The 12,588-nt window shown below is 35.5% G+C and overlaps 1 protein-coding gene across 1 annotated transcript in view; it reads left to right on the forward strand.

Annotated features, from left to right (window-relative positions):
• Positions 1–1,416: 1,416 nt before the first annotated feature.
• Positions 1,417–12,588, forward strand: part of LOC142143197 (dynein axonemal heavy chain 5-like) — a 188,890-nt gene continuing 177,718 nt past the window's right edge. The window contains 8 exon segments of the mRNA XM_075200908.1: positions 1,417–1,555; positions 4,469–4,623; positions 4,864–5,109; positions 5,776–5,927; positions 6,348–6,521; positions 6,746–6,950; positions 9,641–9,849; positions 10,975–11,177. Coding sequence (XP_075057009.1) covers positions 1,417–1,555; positions 4,469–4,623; positions 4,864–5,109; positions 5,776–5,927; positions 6,348–6,521; positions 6,746–6,950; positions 9,641–9,849; positions 10,975–11,177 — 1,483 coding nt within the window.

The following is a 12,588-nucleotide window of genomic DNA, read 5'->3' on the forward strand; positions in this document are numbered from 1 at the left end:
AATAATTCATTAGCCAATCATAAGCGGTTTCCTGTGCTAACTGCTTGTGAAAGTTTGGTGGCGAGGGGGAATCTTGGGGTACTCTCTCCTTTGAGGGTACAGGGAGGGAATTTGCTAGTTCTGCTTGACTCCATTCATGTCAATGGCCCATTCATTTAAATGTGGTTTGTACATGTAGCGCAGAACCCCATCAAAATGAATGGGCAGTTGATGATGCATTTTTAAACCACTCATCTTAATCCCTAATGACTATGTACACAATGCGCTTCTCTATAGATCAATGAACTTCCTCAAGTGCGGCTACATTAATGCACTGAAATGGAGCAAGAAGCATTTACATAAACAAGTCACAATGCAAATGGGTATAGACACAGACTAGAGTGGGTTTTATTTTTAAATGTGTTTGCATGCTTTGCAGATGCATTAAAAATGCGAATCGGGCACAGCATTTAAACGCTAGAACAGAGACTTCCAGCAGCGAGTTTGTACCTGGAAATTCTGACCCCGGACATTAGAGACAGATGTCAACTATGGAAATATTGCATATGAAAAATACTTCCATTTGGAAAATCATGTTGCACTGGCAGATCCGCTATCAACAGGATATTGCAAAGTAATTCTGCAACACAAAGAGTAGACAACTTGTAGTTCGTGCACAAGTCACCTGTATTAACCTAATATGAGCAGGGCCATTTGAGGGACACACATCCGGGATTCCCCCTTTTTATTATTTATGATGATTACTTATTATGATTGATTTTTAAATTATGAAATTTAATTAAAAAAATGTATACATTAAATTTTCTCTGTGTTTCCTTTTACGCTGCATTAGTACCAGTGAATAATACTGGGTAACATTATATAATGTAGTATGTAATATATTGGTGACAAATGAAGACTTTTTGGCTGTTCTAAATAACATAAATAATTTGTGACACAAAAATGTATGTGTTTGAGGGATGTCAACCTCCTCTGCTTTCTGCAGGAGTCAAGCATGACACACAATGATTTATTGTAATGCGCCTCTTTTACATTGTAAAGTTTTACAACCAATTTATATATTTTTTAAATACTCAAGTACTGCCCAACTCATTCTCCGTACAGTGATCTTTCTTTTGTTCATGTGCTGTATCACGGCATCCTGCTGTTTCACTGTATTGCTACAGGTTATTTTACATGTACACAGTCCACAGCAAATAACTGGTGTTACAAACACAGCTCCTTTTGTTATTGCCCCTGGAGTTAATGAAAGGCTTACTAGTTAGAGAGATGTCCATTGTTTGCGACTGTTTACTGTTGGCCTTGACAACAGATACAACTGTACTAAACTCTGATATAGGTCCTGCTTTCTCTAATACGTCTCTTTTTTGTAAGAAGCAGCTATTTTAATGTTTTGCCAATAAAAAAAAGGTAAAAATGGACGAAAGACACTGGTGGATAGCAGGCAAAGTGCAACAGACGCTACACAATGGAGGAGGAGAGGACAGCTCATCAGCTTTAGAATCTTTTGTCACCCAAGCTGAAAATCTACAACTTATCAACAGGTTTCTCCAGGGTTAGTACATCTTACACTGAGAAGTGTGTTTATAATGTTTACTAGCAAGAAATAGTGATCTTCATTTAACTGCATGTAGGTTTAATGAAAGTACTAACTTACATTATCTGCTATTGTGTGACAGCTTGTTTTGTATTATAACCGCACAGAAGAGCAACAATGTAGGTTAACTGAGATATGTTTGGCAAAGGCTGGACTTTTTTTATGACCTACTGTAACTGATTACATTTGTTTATTTATTTTTATCTGTCATTTGTTTCATATTTTAAATATACTCTTTAGGTGAGTTTTGTCAAATGCAAGACGCATCGTAGACTCATGTAATACAAATGTGTCGACTTGAACAATTTTTTACTGGGAGATGCTTGAGAATAACTTTTAGCCAAGAATATCTAGGAATCTTTTAGTGTTTCCATACATTGCTTAGAGTGGCGCACAAATCACACTGTCAAAAGTTTACTTTTTACTGCAAATTTCTAGTTGTGCCTAAAAGTTAGTCACAGCAAAAAAAATTATATCTGTAGTACATGGCAAAATCAATTTGCTTATGCGTGGCACTTTACGTCACGAACATTAGCATGTTGTTATATCATAAATTCATAAATGAAACCACACACTGTACTTTATACAGAGACATATATACAGATATATATATAGATACATATATATATATATATATATATATATATATATGTATATATATATACTAATATATATGTACTAATATATACATATATATATATATATATATATATATATATATATATATATACTTTATAATATGGGCCAAAATTGTATTATTTAATACACAAACTATGATAACAAAGAATGTATACTTTTATATACCCTCACATGTAACAGTATAGGCAATCTTTTTATAGCCACATATAGCAGTAGATAGCAAATGTGCCCACACAGCCTCACTTTAGTAATAAAGAATTATAAACTGCACAGGAAACCTGACTAAGTAGTGTGTTTAATCAGGGAAGAACCACATTTGGGGGGCATGACCTTGAAAGTAGTTCAGTTCCTTACTAGCACCAGGCTATCTGTGTCTGATCACATTTGCAGTTAAGAGGTCTGTATCGTGTCCTTTCCCATATAGCTTCATATGCCGCCACTCAATATGCCCATATACACACCATTATATAGCCTATATAACATATATGCCACCAGGTAGCCAATATGCCCATAAACTTTAATCTGTCCCAAAATATTCTATAATTATGGATAGGATAATTATGCTCCATGTGGCAGATAGTTGTACCAATAATTTCAACAGGGCTGCATGTCCCGCAACAATACACAGCCAGTTACTAGAGGAAAATTGCTGGTGTGAAATCCTCAAATATCATTTAATGGATGTCTGTGAAAAAACATTTGAAAAGTATTTCCACTGAGATTGTTAATGACTTTGGAAAAATCACCAGTGTGTCACTGCAGCACTGTTGTATCTATTGATACCGCTTTGCCGGTTTGCTGGGATCTTTTAGAGCACTTTGGTCTTTGAGTAATGAGTTTCTATGACCAAGGTTGCAAAGGTGAAACGTCTAGTAAAAACCAGTCTGCTTACACATTTGGATCCCCCTATTTGTTAAATAAAAACTACTACAAAATGCCAGGGCCTTGGTGTCAAAAAAACTGCAGTGTACGTGACAGGAAAGGGGATGCTTAGAGAGGACTACAGCTTCACAGAAGTTTTCTCAGGCAATAATCAGGCCCAATTTAACAATTTTTTTTTATTTTTTTATCAAGGAAGATCTTATAGATTGTTATCAGGGGAAATCCTGAAGAGAATCCTCCAGTAACTCTTCTTTATTCTCATGATGTTTCATCCAATGTAAATTGGATTTAACAATAACTAATATAACAGATCAGAACGGATCTATTAATGCTGACGTGCAAAGCAGGCCTATTCCAGGTCTTTACTCCTGCTTCTGGAGCCTGCCGTGTATGGAATGCTTCGTGCTATCTCATAATGATGTCATAGGATTTCCCTTTACAACAGCAGACTTGCCATACATTTTCAATCCAGCACATAGAGGGTCATTTAGACTTGGACGCACTTGTGTTCCTAAACGCAGATATAAAACAAATAACTAAAAAATGGCATATTTGTTTATTTTGCGTTACACATATCTTATGATACGTTGAATCCAAAGTGAACATATAAATGTGTCCACATAAGGTTACATTCAAAATGCATTCAGATATGATTTAAGCTAGTTGGTGACAGTTGAATGTCCGTTTGTTTTTGTTTTTTTTTATTCCCCGTTGATTACCTGGAATAGTTGTACTACAAGTACCAGCAAACCCAAGTTGTTTATGGCTGCTAGTGCTTGGTGCAAAGATCTTTCCTCTAACTATAGGCAATTACACGACCAAGCCCTTACTGTACTTCTACACTTGTACTTCCCTTGCTGCCAATGTAACGTCTCTCCTGGTTTAAGGAGGCAAGTCTGGGATATGCAAAATTCTAAATACTGGCATACTTAAATGCTTTTTTGGTGCATATGCGCAGTACAAATTTAGGTCATGGCTGTAGGGTCTAGCGATGTTGGCATGAATGGCAGTGTGGACACCAATATTTATCATGTCATTTCTAAATGTGTTGTTACTGTGTATCATGAAAAAAAATCAACAGGAATGAAATTACTAAGAGGTGTGTACAGTATGCATGTGTGCATAGTATATGCAATATGTATGTAGTTTACTTTTTTCAGTCTGGTAAGCCTGTTACTTGTGTGTCTTTGCGTTGAAATAAGGGCACACAAATTGCAGGAGAATATAGTATATTTCATGTTGTATTAAATATACCATTCAAGAAAGCCTGCACTATAGTACAGCATTTTAAGATGATGTTACTGTTTTGGATATTTGTGTGACACTAGTCTATAACTTTATTCCATGCAGCTGAAGGAAATCAGGTCCTCTTCTTTTTGATTGAAGCTAATGACAAAACAAATCCCACATCCTGGCAATTTCATGTCAAATCAGATCTACAAAGTTTAGAAAATGCAAACTGGAAAATTCATTTCCCCATAGTCCTTTACTTTTTACGCTCAGAGGTAAGTACAAAGACACTACATTAGCAATTGTTACTATTTATGTCTTCTAAAAAGTAGGCTTAGGTAAAATATGTGTCCGAAAAACCTTAGATAACAATCTGCTATTTAATAAGTAATATTTCTGTCAATATTTACTAACGTGAACATTTATAGAATTTGAATATACACATCATTCTTAATCTATGTATGGTAGGCACAATAGTCACGTGACCATTGCTAATAATGTATTTTTACATTCAGACAAATCATGATGTTGATGCTGCTCTGATGGAGAAGGAAATTTTCTGTGGTGAAATAAAGGAAAACCCAGTGGAAAGTCTGAAGTGTTTACTAAATGAACTGTGTATCCCAATTCTGCGTGCTCAAAAAGACTGGGGCTCCTGCAGTCAGGAGAGCGTGGCTCATTTTCTCTCAGGTCTGGAAAAATACGTTGCAGCTATTGAAGAAGCAGCCACCATAACCAATTTGGAAAAGCAACACATGACAGTAAGTATAAGCAGCAGCCAAACGTTTATGTTCATTCCATTTTAGTATTTGGTTGTATGTATTAAAAAGTGACGTTTGCCAGTGTCAAGTCAGATGTATACTATGCACAGTTGTAAATTGTACATTATTTTAAAACATCTGTCTATGTAAGTTATCAATATTGACAATGTCCCTGTTTTATAATATTTTAATGTAACTGTAAATAAATACACACCAAATCTAAAATAGAACTGAAATAAAAACACCCCCACACAACCTTCTTTATTTCCTCACCTAGGTGTTCCCCAGTTATAAATATTACTGCTCTGCCGCTGAGAGCTCCACTCCATTATATTAGCAACAGAGCTAGTACTGCGGTGATATATAGCGGTTTCAGGAATACAAAAACATCCCAAAACGACATCCACACTTCCATATTACTCATACCAAATTGCACCCATATGCCACTCAGACCCACACTTGCTCCAAAATTCCACCACATACCCCTCAAGTGGTGGAAGTAAGAAAATAAATGTAATATTACTGTGTCAAAAATATATCCCTATTTTCTTCATTGCCATATAATAATATCCACAACTAGCTTTGTTTTACTACCCTTGTACTGGCAAGATATTTCGAAAATAGTCATTTTCAGTTCTCTGACTGAGTATATCATTTGTGATGCAGATTTTGAAGAGACCACAGAAAATTATTAGTCCTGACTTTCTACAACAGAGATCTGCCGTTCTGGATTCAGAGATTATCAATGAAAATGAAGCCTTGGTTTTTCAGTGGATAAAAACCATTGATCAAATTTTGAAGGAAGCTGTGGATGAAAGGTAATATTCATGTCAAATCCGATATTCAGGCGGGTTATTTTTATATTAGTCACGGTGTAGTTTGTATTCTATGGAACTATCTGGAATTTAGTAAATTATTGAAACAAATGGGATAATTACACCCTAAACAAAAATCAACTATGTTTTGGTGTTACAAATATATATCTATATCTATATGTGTGTGTGTGTGTGTGTATATATATATATATATATATATATATATATATATATATATATATATATATATATATATATGTGTGTATATGTGTGTATATGTGTGTATATATATATATATATATATATATATATATATATATATATATATATTTGAATGAAAAAAGATCCAGTTGCAACCCTGCTGCACATTATTATGGCCTACTACATAATCTTTCACATATAACCTAAATTCCATTGGTTTAGAATTTTGGATATTACATCTACTCCCCTGACTGAGCTTGAACGCTGGCACAGGAGACAAAAAATCTTGGGATTAATTACTGAGCAACTACGAGGAAAAGAATGCAAGTCTGTCATTGGTATCATGATTTATACCAAATCACGACTGCTAAAGAGATGGAAAGCTGTGGATATCAGGTAAGGACATTCTAGTACAAGTGGGGCATACTGACACAACTTAAATCCCATGAGATAGATAAATGGGAGACTACAGATGCCAGACAGTCCGTTTACATGCATTTTTCAGCAGTAAGGAGTAACAAGAAGATTTTGAAGAAGAAAAATATGTACCTATGACCTTTAAATAATTACTATAATTAAGATCAGCATTTAATTTGATCATATTACTCTTTATTACTTAGTATTACAGAGGCAACAAATGCTACCAAGGATCGCGTTAAGTACTTGGAAGCACTTTACCGTCACCTGAATGCTTTGGCCACAGATAATGACCCAGCCAACTTAATTACCAGCATTCTACCAGGATTCTTCAATGGCATCCAACAAATGGAAAGCATGTCACGCTTTTACTCGAAGAATGGGTATCTGGGACTGCTGCTCACTAAGGTAACTATCTCACTATCTGGATTAGTGCTTTAAAATGGACCTTTCATTCCCACATAAATCCACTATGTATCTATAATATAAAAGCCTAGTGGCGTGTGTTAGTCTGTGTGTGAAAAAAAAAACAACAAGCTGCAGTGCCACCTGCTGGGCGGAGTTATACACTGACCTACTACATTCTTAGCATTATCTAATATATAAAAGTAAAAGCCTAGCGGCGTGTGTGTGTGTGGAAAAAACTATTTTCTCAGAAAGGGCTCATCCAATTGAGCTGAAATTTGGTATACTGATATTATTTGACAAAAAAATTAGAATAGTGAAGTCAGTTAACTTCCATCATCCCCCTTCCCCCCGTGGGAGGGGTAGTAAAGGCTAAATTTACGAGTTGAGGGCTCAAACTCATTTTCGTGAGGTAATTTTACCTCATGAACACACGTGTAGCGGCGTGTGTTAGTGTGTGTGGAAAAAACTATTTTCTCAGAAAGGGCTCATCCAATTGACCTGAAATTTGGTATACTGACATTATTTGACAAAAAAATTAGAATAGTGAAGTTAGTTAACTTCCATCATCCCCCCTTCCCCCCGTGGGAGGGGTAGTAAAGGCTAAATTTACGAGTTGAGGGGTCAAACTCATTTTCGTGAGGTCATTTTACCTCATGAACACACATTAAAAAGGGCGCTTGCGTCGGGAAGTAACGCTCTTCCCCTGAGGAGGCCTGGGCTAGGCCCAAATGCATGACAAGAACCTTTTTTAGACCTTAAGTAGCTTGATTGACTAGAATGCATGAGTATCATGCACGGGTTAACTTGTATTTTATATGTAGCTTCAATTTAATGGTCATCTTAGGGCCGACATAAGCATTACTTTTTCAGTTTATATGTTTTTTTATGCTTTTTACAGTTTTTATTTATTTAAAGACTTTACTAACCAGTGAATAAAAAGTACAGACATTTGTGTAAATGGCTCCATGTTACCAATGTCAGTGAGGTTATGAAGCCAGGACAACAGAAAGTGGAAGGGGTCCCTTCATTCACATTGCATACATACATATTGGCGTTTGCAATGCATGTTAAAATGCATTTAAACTGCATATAAACTGCACTGAATTTAAGTGAATAATATGTTTGATATACTTTTAGATGCATTCACAAGTATGTTCAATGTGTGTTTATTAAACATGCTTCTATGACAAAAGAGCAAGTTATATTGTTGAAGACAAACAGATGTGGGAATGCGCATGTAAACACATCTTCATGACATTACACAGAATTTAAAACGTGCCCCCATTGAGAATGATGAAAGTTTTCAACTGCTTTGTTGAGTGTCCGGTGTACTGAAATGGAACAAGATGTATTCAAAATAATACACACATACAAAACACTGATATGTATGGTCTCATTTGGTACAATGATTTTTATTTTCACATACACTTAGCTTGCATTATAAGTACATGTTAAACTCTTACTTTTAATGCCAGTGGATACATAGCCTTAGGCTTCTAACATAAAGTGATTTTCAACACAGTGCTACCTGGACTTCTGACTGGGCAACAGCAAACAGTTAACTTCTTTAATCAACTGCAAATAGATTTTTCAGGCAAGTCTGATTACCATACAAGACACCATGTCCACAATACTGCAAGGATGACTGCTAAAAATACAGATAACCACAGTGCTTTTAAAACAGCATACAACCTATGAAAGTAAATTAAACCATTAATCATTCCCTGATGTATGTTTCGACATAAGCAAAACAACTTATTAATAAAAATGAGGTTAACAAACACTCAATATAGCAAATGCCAATTGCTATGTTTAAAAACATGAATAAATTTCCCATTTTGGGTGGAGTTATCCTTTAGCGAATTTTAATGCTTTAATGTCTTTAAGACTTGCAATAATACCCTGTATATTTGTATGTTGTCCTACCCTGACTAAGGCATTTGTGTTTTGAAAAACATGGGCATAAGAAATGGATTGTATACATAGAAAGACCAGTATGTGCAGTAATTTCTTATATTATACCTGCTTGCCCCAAAACCAGGTTTTGGGACAATTCCTTGACTTATAGAATTGAATCTCACAAACAAGTGCTGAACTTTCTGCTATGTGATGGTAGGGGCTGTATATCCTAATATGCCTGTGGTATAACATGTTCTGGATTCATAACATGCTGGTCCCTTGAGATGTACAACATGCTTGTCACCAATGGGAATGTATAAAATGCTAACCAATAAAAGTGTACAGTTAGTCCTTGGAACTGTAGAGCAGATGTATAATCTACTAGTAAGTGGTTATCAGATCCTGCTGATCATTTTATGATGTATTGTAGGTGTTATATATGGAGTAAATAGCAACTGTGAAAGTGGGTAAGGGGATTCTGCCTAGGTCAACGTGGGCTTTAGTGATGATACCGCTCACAAATGTTATCTTGAAAATTGTAGCATTAATATTTACAATGCTGACCTTACACATTCCATATCTTTTCTTGCCCTATCATGTTTTTTATATTCACAAAAAATCAAATTAACCAGTTCTTATTGATTTGTCGCCCTTACTGCAGAGAAACATGTAAATAGCCACTGGTATTGGAATAGATCTATTGTCATGATTCTCAAACAGTGGAGAAAGGTTAGGCCAATGTAATACAATATCAGTTTGGAGCAGACTGCATTGCATTTTTTTTGAACCAGGTATCCAATCAATTGGCTCAGAACTGCCGATCATTCCTGAGAGAAAGCATCAAAGCAGGAGGTTCAGAAAATTTACTCTGGGACATAATAAGACTACACATAACAACAGATAATGAAGAACATGTTCTTGGTGCAGGAGAAGAAAAGAACCTTAAAGCAGAGGAAAACAAGAAAAAAATGTTAAAAAGCAACAGTACGTTTTATGAACGGTAAGTAATGTAGAAGACACTACCATTCTGTATAACACAGGAGAACTTAGAACAGGGGCTTAAATTGAAATGAGTGGGTGCAACAAAAGAAATGTAAAAGGCATTCCAAAACACTCTAATACTGCATTTATAAAGCCACACCTTCTACTGAGATCTGCCCAACCCATGTCAATACTGAATGTGACACACATTATTAACTATACAATATTCTGTTACTCACATAAAAAAATAAAATGCAGCAAGACGGATGGGACTCTTAGGTGTATGCATTCCCTGGGTTGGGGGTCACTTGTGCTTCTGGGCCCCATAGCAGTGACATAGCCTGTAAAGTTATATCCTTAACTTTACACTGTGTAATATTGTATATAGAATCTGGCTAATAGAAAATCATAGATCATGTCTTCATCATCATCAGCAGCAGCAGCTATTTATATATTGCCACTAATTCCGCAGCGCTGTACAGAGAACTCACCCACATCAGTCCCTTCGCCATTGGAGCTTACAGTCTAAGTTCCCTAACATACTCACACAGAGACTAGGGTCAATTTGATAGCAGCCAATTAACCTACTAGTATGTATTTGGAGTGTGGGAGGAAACCTGAGCACCCGGAGGAAACCCACGCAAACACGGGGCGAACATACAAACTCCACACAGATAATGCAATGGTCAGGAATCAAATATAAAGTAACCTTTGTGTCGTGTTAATTACTGTTTGTACATTGTTACGTGCAATATAGTACTGTGTATAATGAGCTATATAAATGTATATTATATGTATTACCTAGTCACTGAACACATTGGGCCTGAGCCATTAAGAAAAGTAAGCAAAAAAATTAGTAACTTTGAACCTTGGCAAAACCATGTTGTATTGGACGGGGATGTAAATTTACAATGTGGGGACAGATTTATAATTTGGGTAGAGCATGCCCTAGTTTAACTTTTAATGTCAGTGTAAAAATAAAGCTATCAAGTATTTGTGTGCTAACTAAAATAAGGAGCCAGTATTTTCCTTATGTGCAAAATAAAAACTCATTTGCAGCAGTTCAGCAGGAACTGGATGATCATAAGTTTTAACCCATGTCTAAGCCGTTGTATTTGTAATACTTTCATTTCTTTCAATGCAGAATACAAGCCTGCTTGGCAGTGTACACTTGTTTTCAGGATGAATTACGCCATTTACGTGAGTGGTTACTAGGGGCACATGGACTTCACAGATATTCATCTCTAAGTTCCATTTCTACTGCACCTGGGAGACTGTCCTCTGTGCAAACTGTGAAAACTAGTAAAGCCAGTATGAAGATGCCACTATCTGTAACATCCAGCTCCGGTATATTTTTTTGCTGTTTTTGATGGGTATATTAGTAATATTTTCATTTAATAAATGTATTTGAATTTACAGCTACACTAGCTTAAACTAAGATATTTTTCTTTTTTCTTCATGTCAAATTCTATTTTTTTATGTGTAAAACTCTTGATACCTTAACTTGTTGGTCGTTTGGGCAGTATATAACTTGCTAGACACTGGTATTGTATGATAACCTATTAGTCAAAGGGACACTGTACAACACTGGTCAGTAAGACTGTTTAACACACTGGTCCCTGAGACGTGACAATATTTTGGTCAGGTAGTTATTCTTATAAACATAAATATTATATTTTCCATGTGTGTTTATCCAAAGACATTGAACACATATTTTCATTTCACATCCAATGGTTTGTATGTAGCTAGAACCCAGATCCCTCCTATTGAATTGCATACCTCAAGATCACTGTATTATAATGTTATGCAATGTATTAATTGATTATTAGAGCTAAATTTACTTGTAATAGATAGACATTTACATTCTCAAATACAGTGGAAGTAGGCAAATGCTTTGGGTTACAACATACACATTTATTTAATGTCTTAATTTTATGTACATAATAGTTAAAAGGTATTCTATGTTACTATGTTAGTGATTTATTATTGTTACACCAACATAAAATTAAGTTGCTTCACTTTGTACTAGAAATCGTCAGAACATGTTAGCTTGTTTATTTTGCTCTTTGACCTTTTCCTCTATACTATGCACAGCTTCAGTTATCTTATGCTTTGTGAGCCTGTGAATCTGGACATCTAATTATGACTGCCCCTGTGTAATGACAGACAGCGAATAAAGAGACCAAGGAAATCAAACTAATTGCAAAACCACAATGTGACAGGAAAAATGGGTAGACTATTGTGTCTAAATAAAACATACCAAGATATATTCAGAGCTTCATGGCAATGATGTCACTGTTGCATGAGTTATGGGAAACTTAATAAAACAAGTTACACCAGTTATATTTTTTATACAGGGCTGATTTGTCCAGTTAGATCCTAGCGTATGGGGTATATATACTCTATAAAAGTGGAGAAAGGACTTCCTGAGATATTGGTTCATTCAGCTTATGACTATTCACTATTCAAAATAATATTTAAACAATGTTACAAAGTAGCTATACAATCAATATTATTGGATTAATATACAATAACAGATGCAATGGGGCTCATTTAAAGGTGGATGTATTTGCACGTCGAACGTTTGTGTACAAAAGTAAAACATATTTACATGCATATGTTCAGTTGGATACATTTCAACTTAAAGACAAAAGCAATTGCACCTTGCGTCCGTCAGGCGCACAAGTGTATATACTTATGCCACACTATAGCATAGAGATAGCGTAGAAATCTGGCTTCAGTGTGTTAGCGGTAAATG

This window comes from Mixophyes fleayi, chromosome 3 (assembly GCF_038048845.1).
Source record: "Mixophyes fleayi isolate aMixFle1 chromosome 3, aMixFle1.hap1, whole genome shotgun sequence".
Lineage (NCBI taxonomy): Eukaryota > Metazoa > Chordata > Amphibia > Anura > Limnodynastidae > Mixophyes > Mixophyes fleayi.